Source organism: Barbus barbus (genome assembly GCF_936440315.1).
Source record: "Barbus barbus genome assembly, chromosome: 19".
Classification (NCBI taxonomy): Eukaryota; Metazoa; Chordata; class Actinopteri; order Cypriniformes; family Cyprinidae; genus Barbus; species Barbus barbus.
Genome location: NC_136747.1, coordinates 30,226,227 through 30,242,407, shown reverse-complemented (window position 1 = coordinate 30,242,407; position 16,181 = coordinate 30,226,227). Strand labels below are relative to the sequence as shown.

General features: G+C 34.5%; 1 protein-coding gene across 4 annotated transcripts in view; it reads left to right on the top strand.

Annotated features, from left to right (window-relative positions):
- Positions 1–16,181, top strand: part of LOC306885755 (A-kinase anchor protein 9-like) — a 120,248-nt gene that overhangs the window by 63,815 nt on the left and 40,252 nt on the right. For 2 of the 4 annotated variants that reach the window (XM_079442525.1, XM_079442522.1), the window contains 7 exons: positions 1–27; positions 2,554–2,786; positions 4,435–4,554; positions 5,675–5,833; positions 9,015–9,116; positions 11,214–11,366; positions 14,249–14,335. The exon at positions 1–27 is cut by the window's left edge and continues 12 nt beyond it. In XM_079442525.1, the coding sequence (XP_079298651.1) occupies positions 1–27; positions 2,554–2,786; positions 4,435–4,554; positions 5,675–5,833; positions 9,015–9,116; positions 11,214–11,366; positions 14,249–14,335 (881 nt within the window). The remainder of the gene's footprint in view (positions 28–2,553; positions 2,787–4,434; positions 4,555–5,674; positions 5,834–9,014; positions 9,117–11,213; positions 11,367–14,248; positions 14,336–16,181) is intronic. The other 2 variants (XM_079442523.1, XM_079442524.1) reach the window with 2 other exon arrangements.

Sequence of the window (16,181 nt, the reverse complement as noted above, 5' to 3'; positions counted from 1 at the left end):
CTGCTCTTGACGCAGCACCTGAAGCAGGTGTGTGTGTGAGCGAGTGTGGCCGGCACGCTGTGTATCACTGTCTCTGATTGATTGATCGATTGATTGACAGGCACGCGCTGATCAATAACACGGAGCTTTGCTTGCTTTCGGCTCCGCTGATGGACTAACCTCTGCTTGAGCTCATTACCATCACATCACACGATATCTGCTGGAAACACATGCTAGAATGGGTTAACCGCGGCTAGCTGCTATTGAACAGCCATCTCAGCATCAGCCTGCAACAGCTTATGTGCTGGATTGGGCTTCAGGACTGTGCAATCTCACCTGGAATTTAAAAAAAATTAATGCATAATACTTTTAATATGTAATATATTACAATAATAAACAATAAATAGGGTTATTACAGTAAACTACAACTAAAGCCTTTAAAAGTTACTTATTGTTATTGTCTGTGTTTTATTACTAATGATGTACTGTTATAGTTTTTGTTAATATTTCGAAGTAGATTTTATAAAATTAAATTAACTGAAATAAATTAAAATGTAAAAAAATAAACAATTTCCCAAAGTAACATTTCTGTTCTTTTTTTTTAGTTTAATAAAATAAATATTAACTGATAAAAACAAATAAGCTTGTTTTATCTCGTTCTAAGGCAATTTCTCATTTTTCTTTTAGTGTAATAATTAACTGAAATGGAATCTGAAAAATTATATATTTATTACTAGTTGCCAAGGCAACAATTCTAATTTTTGTTTGGTTTGATAAAATAAAATAAAAATTAAATACAATTAGTAAATCTGTGCAGACTTATAAAAAAAATGAAAACACACAATTTTAAAATTAAATTGGAAACAAAATATACAAATAAAATCTAATAAAACAAAAGTTGAATATTCATAATAAAATATTGATAATAAAATAACAGTGACAATAATAGTAATAGTAGTAGTAATAATAATAATAATAAAAGTTAATATTTTTTTAAAGTACTTTCTTAAGCTCAGAGTTTGCGATACAGAGACATATTGACATAAAAATATAATAACAATATTCATAAATACACAAATTCAAAACACATTGTATGTTAATGCTAAAAATTGTAATGGTAAATATTTGATCATTTTCAGTGAGGATTTTAAATGTGCCAATGCCTTATTTAACTCAATTTACTTCATTAAATGTAAGAAAAACTGTGTCTGAACTAGACTTTGATTTGTCTTCAGCTGATGGCTGTTCAATAAGACACTAAGAGGTTTCTTTTTCCTTTCCTTTCTGTTTTGCATTTGCACTTAACCCCTCCCCTTCCTGTGACATCACGGGCTCTGCCCCTAGTCCTCTCCTGCACTGTGGTTTGGTTCGGTGGTTGCTGATGGGATCATGTGATCATGGATCGTACAGGAATGGGAACGATTGTGGGAAATCTGTCTCGCCGATGTGCCATATGCAGCTGGAGACAAAAGTGGAGAACAGCAGAGAGCATTTAAAAAACATGACATGATCATCACAAAATCAAGAGAACAAAACAAGAAATTACATTTTGCATAAAGAAAATTAAATATAATATTATACTATACTATTTATATACTATTATGGTATTTTTTTATATTTTCAATTTTCATTGCAAATTTAGTTTAAATTTCAGTATTTTTATTAGTTTTTAGCTTTAATTTATTTTTATTTCAGTTGAATTTTTTGTATTTTTATTAGTTTTTAGCCTTAATTTTTATTTCAGTTTTAGAAAGTTTAGTATTTCAAGTAAAACTTTTATTTTATTTTGGAAAAGTTGCCAAGGGAACATTTTTAAGTTTGATCTAATATTTATATTTTATTTTCTTTCAGCTTTATTTCAATTGGCATAGCAACTTTTAATAGTATGTTTTAGTTAAAAATAAACGCTGCAATAAAGCAAATTTTCTTTTGTTTATATATGTTAATTTTTTATTTTAATTTTACTTAATTTCATTAGGTCCTTGTCATTTTACTACTTTTTTATATTTAATTAATTTTTTGATTTAGAGTACTTTAACTTCAACTTAATTTAGTTGCTTGTCAAGGCAACATTTATAATTAACGTTAAAGTTTTTCATCTAATAATTATATTTAATTTCAGCTTTATAGTTTTAGCTGTAGTTTTAGTTAACAATAACAACAAAAATTATTTGTATTTATAAACATTTTCAGGAAAAATTAAGCACATTTTCCTCAAAAAATGTTCAGTTCTATCAAAATATGATTTCCTCTTTGTTTCTTTTGATTTTGTGGTTAAAATGATCTGAACATGTTGTTGAGAGAATTCATGAGATCCCTTTTACCAAGCAGTTTATATCCTATAAATTAAGTTTGCAATTTGCAGTTTATTAAAGTCCATCCAGACTACAGCAGCAGTTTAGAATGCGCTGAGAACATGATCTTTCTGTAAAGTTAAGATTTACTGAAGACTTGAATTAGTTTTTGACAGTCTTTGACACTGTGAAGGAGTCTCTGAAGCTGCTCCATGTTTTGTCATCCATCGAGCGTCAGTCCTGGCGTGGGCTTTGCTAACCAGCTTCTGGCTGTCCTCAGACCTGCTGGATGAGACCGAGAAGCTGATGGCGGAGAAGGTGGAGGTGCAGCGTCAGGCGCAGAAGGAGAGTGGTGAGCTGCTGCAGCAGGTGAAGCAGCTGGAGGCGGAGCTGGAGGAGCAGGTGAGCCGGCTGCAGGAGCTGCAGGAGACACGCAGCGCTGAGACGGCTGACCTACGGCAGCAGATACAGGCCTTAGAGAAACAGCTGGAGAAGAACCGCAAGTTCATGGACGTGAGTCGCTTCAGCATGCTTCTACTTCCTCTGAGTTCATATCTCACAGTTCTGAGTTCATATCCCGCAGTTCTGAGTTCATATCCCGCAGTTCTGAGTTCATATCCCGCAGTTCTGAGTTCATATCCCGCAGTTCTGAGTTCATATCCCGCAGTTCTGAGTTCATATCCCGCAGTTCTGAGTTCATATCCCGCAGTTCTGAGTTCATATCCCGCAGTTCTGAGTTCATATCCCGCAGTTCTGAGTTCATATCCCGCAGTTTTGAGTTCATATCTCGCAGTTCTGAGTTCATATCCCGTAGTTCTGAGTTCATATCCCGTAGTTCTGAGTTCATATCCCGTAGTTCTGAGTTCATATCCCGTAGTTCTGAGTTCATATCCCGTAGTTCTGAGTTCATATCCCGTAGTTCTGAGTTCATATCTCGCAGTTCTGAGTTCATATCTCGCAGTTCTGAGTTCATATCCCGCAGTTCTGAGTTCATATCCCATAGTTCTGAGTTCATATCTCGCAGTTCTGAGTTCATATCCCGCAGTTCTCAGTTTATATCTCGCAGTTCTGAGTTCATATCCCGCAGTTCTGAGTTCATATCCCGCAGTTCTGAATTCATATCCCGCAGTTCTGAGTTCATATCTCGCAGTTCTGAGTTCATATCCCGCAGTTCTGAGTTCATATCCCGCAGTTCTCAGTTTATATCTCGCAGTTCTGAGTTATTATGACTTTTTCCCTCGCAGTTCTGAATTTTTTTTCTAGCAGTTCAGAATTTGTTGCATAATTCTGAGTTTATATGCCTCAATTCTGAGTTTTTTTTTATCGTAACTCAACTTTTTCTTGTTATTCTGTTTTTCTCACAATTCTGAGATTTTGCGCAATTCTTTTTGTAATTCTGTCTTTTTCTCATAATTCTTTTATTTTCACTCAGTTACATTTACATTTATATTTAGTCATTTAGCAGACGCTTTCATCCAAATAGGCTTACAAATCTGACCTTTTTATATCTCGCAATTCTGACTTTTTCACAATTTGAGTTTTTTCTTGTAATTGAGTTTTTTCTCACTGTTCTGTTCTTCTCACAATTCTGAATTTAATTTGCTCAATTCAGATGTTTTTCCTCACAATTCTGAGTTTGTTGTGTAATTGTGACCTTTTCTGACTTTCTTTTTCTTTTTACATTTATATTTAGTCATTTAGCAGATGCTTTCATCCAAAGCGACTTACAATTCTGACTTTTTTTTTTTTTTTTTTTTTTTTTTTTTTGCAGGTCTGAGTTTTTCTCCCAATTTTTGAATTGTCTGAATTGTGAAATGTAAACTAAGAATTGGGGGGAAAAAAGTCAGAATTTTGAGATAAAGTCAATAAGATGAGTTGTAATTACCTTGCAATTTTTATTTTTTTTATTCTATAGCGGAGATAAGCTTCCATAATGATGTGATAAAAGCAATTAGCGATTAATTGCTTCTCTTCCACGTTCTTTTCACATTTTTTTCCTAACCAGCAATCACAAAACCTGTATCAGTCAGACAGTATTATACTTAAACGCATGGAGCTCAGCAGATGTAAGCAGATGTTTTTGTGTGGTTTAGCGTGGTAGCATGCTAAGCGTGTCACATGCTCCGTACGGCTCGAGTCTAAATGTGTTTCTGTCCTTCAGGAGCAAGCTGCAGACAGGGAACACGAGCGAGACGTCTTTCAGCTGGAGATTCACAACCTGGAGCAGCAGCTGAAGAATCCCACCAAAACACAGACAGGAGGTGACCGGCGGGACAGAGAGGTACGACACATGATCCCTCGGCTAGTTTCACTCTCGCTTCTGTCTGGAGCTGGAGATCGAGTCTGATATCAGCTCAGAGTGTTGATTTACACACACAACACCTCCAAACATCACAACAAATCTCAATACCAGCAAGAGTGTTCCCTTGGACCACAAAACCAGTCATAAGGGTCAATTTTTTTAAAATATATATAATAAATAAATCTTTCCATTGATGTATGGTTTGTTATGAGAGGACAATATTTGGCTGAGATACAACTATTTGAAAATCTGGAATCTGAGGGAGCAAAAAAATCTAAATATTGAGAAAATCTCCTTTAAAGTTGTTCAAATGAAGTTCTTAGCAATGCATATTACTAATCAGAAATGAAGTTTTAATATATTTATGGTAGGACATTTACTGAATATCTTCATGGAACATGATCTTTACTTAATATCCTAATGATTTTTGGCATAAAAGAAAAATTTATTATTTCTACCCATACAATGTATTGTTGGCTATTGCTAAAAATATACCCCAGCGACTGAAGACTGCTTTTGTGCTGCAGGGTCACATATGGATAGATAGATAGAGATAGACAGAAATTTTATACATATAAATAATAATAATATATCATTTGTTTTTGCAAATAAACTCCTCATATATAAAATGATCCATTGTAGTTCTGTCTAATATTGTGCTGCAGTGTGATCAGCATGATGTTAAAATTGCTTCCAGTCAGTAAATAACACGTTAAGGGATGTTTTTCAGCGTCAGCATGTGCAATAACAGACACATGAGCAGAATCGCAGTCAGTTGCCAGGCAGCCACACACACTCTCTCTCTCTCTCTCTCTCTCTCTCTTTCTTTCTTTCGCTCTCGCTCTCTCGCTCTCTCTCTCGCACACACACACACACACACACACACACTCTCTCTCTCTCTCTCTCTCTCTCTCTTTCTTTCTTTCGCTCTCGCTCTCTCGCTCTCTCTCTCGCACACACACACACACACACACACACTCTCTCTCTCTCTCTCTCTCTCTTCCTATATCGCGCACACTCTCACTCTCTCACTCACACACTCACACACTCACACACACACACACACACTCTGACGTCTCTCTCCGTGTGTGTCTCTCAGGTGCGGGAGCTGAGCGTGGCACTGGAGGAGAAGGCAGACTGGTGCAGTGAGCTGCTGCTGAGCTCGGAGCAGCTGCAGAGAGATGTGTGTGAGAGAGACGAGGAGATCGAGACGCTGGGAGCGCGCCTGAGGGAGCTGGAGCACACGCTCATGCACAGGGTCAGTGTGTGTTTCTACTCGTGACGCAGAGCTAATGCTGCCAGCTGAGAGAGAGAGAGACTGTGTGTGTGTGTGTGTGTTTGTGTGTGTGTGTGTGTGTGCGCGCGCGTGTGGATGCAGTGGTTCAGCGTCACGTCTTTGCTTTGATGGTCATATTCTATTTCTGTGCGTGTGTCAGTGAGATCTGTCTGTGTGTAATGTAATAGTGATTTGATAGATGTGCAGGAGGGATTGTTGTTTTAGTAGTGAGATTATATAGATGTTATTCTTAGTGTTTTATGAATATTTTTAGTGTGTTTCTGGTGGTCACAGCACACGCTCAACATGCTAAAGCCATGATTTGGAAAATGCTGTTGACCTTGAGTTCTTAAGAGTAGTGATCGACCGATATTGATTTTTTTATTACCGATACCAATTATTTGCATGTTTATGTGCCCGATAACCGATATGCAGAACCGATATTTATTTACTGTTATAAAGTAAATAAATGAATGCGTGTCTATACTTCACTTTGGTTTTTCCTCCTTTCAGTCATCTTAACAAAAACTGTTTTGAGAATTAGCAGTCTTTCATGCAGGGCTCTAGACTCATTCTTCCCACTGATCTCACTTTTGCGGCTAACTTTCTCAGTTGGTCGCACGAGCACATAATTTGGTTGCAATTTGTTTTTTGTTTTTTTGTTTTGTTTTTGCTACATTTGATTAATCAATGCATGCTGATGAACTTTTATCATAGTTTATAGTTATATTGTAACGAAAGTGTTCAACATTCAATTCGTTCTTTTTCATCTGTATTATTTGTGACTTATATTTTGTGATCAGGAATTCCTTTTTTCGTGCGCTTTCACTTTCAAATTCGTGATCTTGGTGTCACATTTTACAAGAAAAGATAATTGTCTGTTTTGCTTGTATCTATACACCTTTAACTATTTAAGACTAAAACAAATGATGGATTTATCGTTATTCTTAATTAAAAAGCACAACAATAAAACAGTAGGTTACAGTGTCAAACTAGCTTACATAACATTTATCAACAAAAACGAATAAGACGAGGCATGGCACAGGACACATCACATGCTGTCTTATATACCAAACAAGATCCTCCGTTGCGCTCCGTCCGCGACGCGCACCTTCGCGCTGGTGCTGACGCGGCGAGTATAAACCAGGCTCTACCCACGACGCACTCGCGCTGAAAGCACCTCTCTTCACGTGATCAGTGGAATCTGACTCCTGCTATAATGTGCTGCGGCTGGCAGCGCGCGCTGTATGAAGCAGATGCTTTGGAGCAGCACAGACCTGGCACTCGTACAAATGCGACCACGTCAAATTTTAACTCGCAAAAATTACCATTTTGGTCGCAGTCTAGAGCCCTGTCATGTTAAATTTAATCTTCGTATTACAACAATAAAAAACATTTTATTTATAAAAAGCTTTAGCAGCAACACTAATATTAGCAGTAAGCAAAATAAACGTAGAATGTCTAATGTTTTCAAATGGAGAAAATAAAGGAAAGAAGTCATATCAACTTAATTTTTAACTACAGTTTTAGTAGGTTTATAAGCTGTTTAATAGGATAAAGAGTGAAGAATAATTCACTGGATAATGTTAATTCACGGAATAATATTCTCTGGAATATTGGAATATAACAAGCATTGTATTTTATTGCATTTCTCAACTGGCATGCTCTAAATAATGCTGCTGACAGCGCGGTTTATCTGTGCCTTTACACAGAACTATAGGCTACTCAAACTGCGATCGATCGCGGAGATAATAAATAATTAATTTCCATAGAGTTGTATTAATTTAGATGTTTATAAAGAAATAATGGTTATATAGTAAGTGTTAATATAATTTAGGGTGCTTCAAAAAAAGTGAATCTTGTTAAAAGTTACATGCAGTGGCCGTGCTGAGTATTTCTTGAGCATCAACCGCTGAGTGAACTGCAATATGAAAGCGGCTTCACGAGACTAATGATGAGCATATAGACAACAGAGAGAGAATTACATTCAATGCTTTTATTTCCAACATGCAGTCATTCATGGCTGTATTTCATTCATGCAAAGTTACGTCTTTATTGGGAGATAAATCGGTTTATCTACATGACTCCGACTTCACGAGACTAATAGACCACAGAGAGAGAATTCAGCGCTAATTCATGGCTGTGTTATTTCAGGCAAAGTTATATCTTTATAGGGACAGGGCTTGACAGAGTATCTTATTTATCATATTTCTTAGAGCCAAGTTGCATAAACTACATATCAGGCATTTATGTAATACATCTAATTTGTGCATTAATGACTGTAATATTAAATAGTTCACTAACTACAGCAAATCAAGTACCTGCACGCCGTTGTTGTTGTCTCGTCTCCCCTCAGATGCGCTGCAATTGCGATCCTGCGCGCAATTCTCAAAACACCCACAAGATGGCGGTGTTTATCGGTGAATCCGATATTACAAAACCGATATCCGATTATGGAAAAAATGCTTAAATATCGGGGAAAATATCGGTAAATCGATATATCGGTCAATCTCTACTTAAGAGGCAATATACAAATAAATAAATAATATTAAGTATTATTATTAATTTATTAAGCTTTTTTTGTTTTGAATATTTATTGTTTATTTTTTATTTTAATATTTTAGTTTTTTATAATTTTTTTATTTAACTCTTTATTTTGAATATTATTGTTTTGTCATTCATAATTTCATAATGTCATAATTATCATTATCGTTATTATCATTATTTTGTTGTCAGATTTTATTTTGAATATGAATATTATTATTACCTTTGCTATCATCATCATTATTATTATTATTATTATTTTGTCATTATCATTCTATTTATTTTATTTTGCTATTATTTTGTCATTCAACATTTTTAATATTATTATATCTATTATTTTGTCATTCAACTTATTTTGAATATTTATATTTTATGATTATTATTATTTTTTTATTATATATTATTTATTGCTGCTGTTGTTATTATTATGTATGCTGGTCGCTGTCTAATTGTGAACTGGAAAACGTCTAAACCTGTATGATTACGCTGGTTTCGGAGTCACCTGATGCTGATCGGATGTGTTTAGAAACCACACGACAGACAGTCGAACACAATGAAGCAGTCGGCTGTGTGTGTGTGTGTGTGTGTGTGTGTCCTCACGTGTGTGTTGTGTGTGCAGGTTGAGGAGGTCCAGCATGTGTCCATGGCGGGCAGAGCAGACGTCACACTGGAAGCACAGCTGCAGACAGAGAGAGAAGCTCTGGACAGGAAGGAGAAAGAGGTACTTCCTGTCACCTTAACCATTCCAGCAACTCCATGCATCACACAACAGAATTGGGTTGTGAGGATTGCCTCGTGTGTGTCCAGAGCAGTTTTATGATTTCATGTCTTTATAGGGAGCTCAAAGTGAACTCCTCAGTATAGACCTGTAAGCCTTGAACAACAGTCGCTGATTCAGAAGCACCAGATTGCCAGAGCAAAGTCAGAATTGAAATCGCATCATATGACCCCTTTAAAATTGCCACTTTTAGGGTATGAGCCCAAGCGCTCTGATATTGAGTATGTTGCTTTAATGCAAATGAGCTGTTGCTCCCGGAGAAGAGGGCGGAGCTTCAAGAGCTCAAGCTCCTGCATTAGCAGTGCTAGCCAGTACAAATAAACATTCCACGATTAATACAAGCCGGTTATCTTTACAGAAAACATACTCTGTTTAAAAGTCAGTTATCTGATTGTACTGTGCATAATAAATTCGTGTTTATGAATTACACAGACGGGAGCACGGTGGGATAAAAAAACGCACAAAGCGTTGGTATTGATCGCTACACGTATTGGGGACTTTAACGATTTTTTCCATTGCATTTCCTGAGACAATGAAACTTAACCACAGTGTCCTCAGCGGCTCAGATGGAGGGAGTCTATGGAGACTCCTATGTTCGTTAGTGCATCCCAAAACACAACACTTGAAAAGCCTCTTTGGTGCTAACATTATATCTCCAGCAGCTACAGTAATCAGTAACGTTAATGGCGGAGGCGAACCGCAGCCTCTCGCTCAGGGCTGTGTCTATGCTTATTGGACAGCGTCACTAATGGGCGGGACTTATTCCCCTTGGTGACGTGAACAGAGGGAGAATCTGAAACGGCTCGTTCTGAGAGACTGTTTATCATTTTTTTTAGATTATAAATAAACGAGTGGGTTGATTTTTACCATTTATAGGCTGTTTTTTCACACACTGCGGCCACACAACTGTTCAAACACCTTATAAAAGTGATTTTTACATAATAGGTCCCCTTTAAAAGCACAAGAATAGTATTTTTGTGTCAGAAAGCATCATTACTGTCGTTTATGCTGCAACACTCAAACATACCATATTAACTCATGTTACACTGCTCACGAGCCTGATAAACCTCTTCATGTTGCCATGGTAACAACGACTATTATGGGTAGTGCAGAGCATCACTGGAAAATCCATAAAAGTTATGGCCAAAAATCAGTTTCTGTGTGGATTTTTCTATAATTTTTTATTTCTATTAACTGAAATCATGAAGCTTTTACAATTTTACAAGAATTGGACAAAAAGAATGTTTAACAAACATAACATTTTAAAGAAATCTGTTTTATTTTTCCCTAAAATCTTTTTTATTTTTTTTTATTTTTCTGGATTCCATGTTTTTTTCATTTTAATTTGTCTGCATTTCGTTTTAATGGTTAAACTAAAGTTTGGTAATAAAAAAAGCATGTCAGTAATCATAAATCATGAAATGTATAGAATTTAAAAACAATTTATTCAAAGTCTAATAAAAACAAAATTTTAGGGCCCTATGAAGTCCATTCTGTATTTTGTCCCCCAAATTTAGTTTTATTTTTCCCTAAATAGTTTTTTTTTCTTTTCTCCGTTTTAACATTTCAATCTAATGTTTAAATTAAATTAGTAACAATCAAAAAGCATGTCTAATTAATTCAAATCCTGAAACTTATACAGTTTAACAATAATTTAATTCGCCCCCCCCCCCCAAATTTGTTACCATTTATAGCATAAAAAGCATGTTTAATCAATTAAATTTAGAAAATGTTGACAATATAATTATTTATTACTTTTACATTTTTTTTTACAATAATAGGGCCCTATGAAATGTTAAATTGTTTTTCAGAAATTATTTGTTGTCCGTTTCTGTATGATTTAATACAAATGTGTTATCAAAAACGGTGGTAATCAAATTAAGGCATAAAACATGGGCATTTAATTAATCTTTTAAAAATGTAAATTAAAAAAATTAAAAATTGTGCTGCTTGAGTTTTGATAAAATTCAAACATGGAAGAAAATGTGATATTTCTTGAAAAGCATGAAGTTTGAGTAATTTGAAGCACTGTGTGTTCAGATCGTAAATCTGGAGGAGCAGCTGGAGCAGTTCCGTGAGGAGCTGGAGAACAAGAGCGAGGAGGTGAATCAGCTCCACATGCAGCTGGAGATCCAGAGGAAGGAGATCAGCAGCCATCAGCAGGATCTGCAGGCTCAGGCCCGGCTCGCACAGGTCTGCTCTCACACGCTGTTTCTGAAGAGATATCCAGAGCGTTCTGATCCTGATTCTGCTTATCAATTCCCAGTTTCCATTCCAATGTGGTTAAAACAAAAAACATATTTGTGTCCCTGCAGCACAAAAGCAGTCATCAGTAGCACAGGTATATTTGTAGCAATAGCCATTGTATGGGTCAAAATTATACATTTTTGGGTTACACTTTATTTTAAGGTGTCCCTGTTAAAGTGTAATTATACATTTAAATACTGAGTAATATTAATGAACTACATGTACTTGCTATATGGTTAGGTTTAGGATTAGGGTTTGGTTTAGGGTTACTTGCATGTAATTATGCATAATTTATTGTTATTATAATAGTAAGTGCATGTGACGTGTGTAACAAGGACACCTTAAAATAAAGTGTTACCATTTTTTATTTTATGCCAAAAATCATTAGGATATTAAGATCATATTCCATGAAGATATTCAGTAAATTTCCTACCGTAAATATATCAAAACTTAATTTTTGATTAGTAATATGCATTGCTAAGAACTTCATTTGAACAACTTTAAAGGAGATTTTCCTAACAAGCCATACATCAATGGAAAGATTATTTATCTTATTTATGATAAATCTCAATTTCAAAAAGTTGAACCTTATGACTGGTTTTGTGCTCCAGGGTCATATTTATTCTGTCTCTTTTTGCAAAATATTTAATTCCTGCTGAATACCATAAAAAAAATCAGCCGGATACATAAAAACTGGACTCGATTAAGAGATGTTTGTGTGCAAAACAGAGCTGCATGATTCTGGATAAATTTAAACTTTTTTTTTTTTTTTTTTTTTTTTAAATGGAGGTTGTAGTTCTCTCACAATTATGAAGAAAAAATATTAGACAACTAAACAAAACCTCATGGAATTTATGCATGAAATGATTCAACGATTCAGTGTTTCATTACTGGATGAATCAGTGTTTTTGAACGAATCTCTTGAGTGAATGATTCAAAGACAAATAAATTTTTAACAGCCCCTTTTCACCTCCTAAACTCACAGGAATTGATAGGCGGAATTGAATGTTTAATTTTACAACAAGTCTCCGATTCTGGAATTGGAAGTGATTTTCTATTCCCGACCGCAAGCGTTCCTGCTGTTTAAAGGCCTGGCCTGTTCACATCAAGAACAATGACTGTATCGTGGACTGTGACTGTCTCTTTAAATGCTCGAGCTCTTTAAAGCAGGATGGATTCTGATTGGCTGTTGATTCCCAGTGATATCGTTCCTCTGTCGTTATCGTTATATTTGTGGTGTGGACTTGCTATAGAGTTACAGCGATTATTAAAACTTTTATAGTATATTCTAGTTATCGTATTAATGTGAATTTACTATGTCTCTTTCAGAGCAAAACCTATGTTTACTGCAGTCGTCACATTGCTAAATATTTTCTTATTTAATATTTTTGTCTTGTTTCCCAGTACAAATATTTAATCATATACAAATAAAGATGCAAGCAAAATATTAAGCCTTGTTTTCTGACAAATTAAGTGTGTTTAAGGTTAAAACAAGAATAAATATCTGCCACCGCGGTCAGAAAAGTAAACTTCATTCAAAGAGAAAAGTAATTTTATTAATTGTATTTAAATCCTTTTTTTGGGGGGGGGTTCAGATTTAGGACTTTTTTCTGAACCTATTGGCAGATATTTATTTTTGTTATAAGCATAAACTCATTTAACTTTGACACATTTATATCAGAATACTTTGTATCTGATGCCATTTTACCATTAATGCATGATTCTTGTTTTAGAAAAGTGTTGATATTTATACTGGAAAACAAGACAAAATACAAAGTTATAAAATCATTTTTGCACTGCACATCTCATACTGTCTGTCTGATATATATGTATTTATATATATATGTGTGTGTGTGTGTGTGTGTGTGAACAAGTTAATGTTTTATTGAAGTCAACATGAAACGTTTGCAGTTTAAAAAATACAATTTACAAGAACAAAAATCTGCCGGAAAAATCAACTTGATTCACAGGGAAATTGTTATTTTTCTGAACCCATTGGCAGATATGTTTAAACATAAATTTGCTTAGTTTTAAAACATTTTCATAAAACAAGACTTAATATATTAAGCACTTTTCCTTCATTTTTATTTAAGAATATTTACATATTTGAGTAAAAACATAATTTTTTGCAGTGAGGGAAAGGGATGAAAAATAAGAGAGATTCATAATGTCAGCAAAGTTATTAAATTTTAATGACAGATTATGAAGACAATCATTTTTCTTTATAGTAACATGCACTGATGATTTATTAATAACAAGACCCGATTAAGACGGTAAATAGATATTTGTGTCCCTGGAGCAGAAAAGCAGTCGTGAGTAGCACGGGTATATTTGTAGCAATAGCCAACGATACATTATCCAATTTTGCTTTTATGCCAAAAATCATTAGGATATTAAGATCATGTTCCATAAAGATATTTTGTAAATTTCCTACTGTAAATATATCAAAATGTAATTTTTGATTAGTAATTAGAACTTAATTTGAACAACTTTAAAGGCGATTTTCTCAATATTTAGATTTTTTTTGCACCTTCAGATTCCAGAGTTTCCAAATATTGTCCTATCCTAACAAACCATACATCAATGGAAACCGTATTTATTCAGCTTTCAGATGATGCATAAATCTCAATTTCATAAAATTGACCCTTCTGACTGGTTTTGTGCTCCGAGGTCACACATTTCATGTTGACTTGAATATGAATCAGAGTGTGAGTGTTAAACAGAGATCATCTCGATGCTAATCTTAGCTCCTGCGCAGCCTAAGTCACCTCCCGACAGACAAGACTGTCCTAAATTCAGAGTCATGTGATGATGTTTAACTCTTGAAGGTGTTGGAGGAGAAGGACAGGCAGATAGCCGTCCTTAACGAACAGCTCGCTAAACGCCAGCATGTGGGAACAGACCCTGAGAAAGAGGTAAAGATGTATGCATATGTGTGGAAACACGGCGACTGTCAGTGTGTGTCACACACACATGCATATAGCAGCAGCTGTCAAACTCGTGTGTGTGTTTCGTCTGTCTGGTTTGGTGCATCTCATGTCTTTTGCCAGCTTGTGTTTGCATCTTATTTTTAGCAGCAGTGACACAAACGACGAAATGCATGAGCTTCTGTTTAAAGAGTGCATGATAAAGAACTGATTGCATTCTTTAAACTGGATTTATTTGCTGTGATTCAGAGCAAACAGGTTCATCCATCGTTTGATTGAATGGAAACGCCTGCCTCAGATCCTGTGGATCGATTCATTTGCTCATCCGTTCCTTGTTTTGATGTGGTTTGGTGTTTGTTCTGAAGTCTGTTTTACATTAACTCATCTTCATTTCCTGGTGAAAGGGATAGTTTGACCAAAAAGGAAATTACTCACCCAAAACCCATGTTTTGATTGTGGAAAATGAAATGAGATGTTTAGCCGCATGTTCACGCTGCTCTTTTCCACACAGTGGAAGTGAAATGACATGACCGTGCCATAATATTATTATAAAAATACTCCATATAACTCATGTATCAGTGTTACATTAGTATCATTTATATATCTTTTTTTAATTCATATTTTGAATTTATTTTTATAGTTTAAATTTTAATTTTAGTTACAGTAAATTTGTGTGTTTTTGTCATTTTATTAGTCTATTTATTTTTTAAATGTTCATTTTAATTTAATTTTTACTTATTATAGTACATTGAGTTAAACTAAAGGAAAACTAGAAATTGTTGCCTTGGAAATCAGCTTATAAAATACCTTTTTATATTTTTGTTAAATAACATTTATTTTGTGTAACAAAGTAAAAAAATATTAAGGTTTTAGTTGACAATAATAACCCTGTCATGCTCTATATTTCAAAGTTTATTGAATTTTTTGTATTAAAATGTGTTTTTGGAGCTCCGGGTCACTGTATGAAAGAGAGTAGCCAGTTTATTGTGTAATGCATCTTTTTGTTCCCTGAAAAATTCATACGGGTTGATGATGACAGAATATTTATATTTGCATAAAATCTTCCTTCAGGAATTGATTGCACCACTGATATATTTGAGCGGGCTAAATGAAAGCGCCTGAGAGTCCTAAATCTTACAGTCTCTTGTGGCGAGTGAACACAGTTACACACAGGTCAGATTACCTGGGATTTTAACCAAGGCCAAATATCTGTTCAGCATTTTAAATAATGCATCTTCAAAAGTAGATCTTTTGTCATCATTTACTCACGCTCATGTTGTTCCAACCTTATATTACTTCCTTTTTTTAATGAAATGCAAAGAATGTCTGAGCTTCTGTTTTTTGTGTAGTGTTTTATACTGCTGATACCATAATAATTCATATGACTGGTGCTCTGTATTCCTCCTGAAGTCATGTGATCAATGAACCATGGACTCTTCAGTTATTCAGAGGAATGGAATATATATATATATATATATATATATATATATATATATATATATATATTATTAGTGATGCATCAATATTTCAGCAGCTAAAAAGAATATTCACCATATTTTTCTTCCATGTTTCAATTTGAACCATAAACCTCCTTTGTGCAGTACTTTGTTTGCCAAAATTTAAAAGGAATTGTTACATTTTCTTTTGATTACATTTTAAAGGGTTAATTATTGTTCAAAAAAAAAAAAAAAAAACGTTTCATAGGGCAATTTGATATGTATGTATGTATGTATGTATATATATATATATATATATATATATATATATATATATATATATATATATATATATATATATATATATATATATATATATATATATATTTATTTATTTA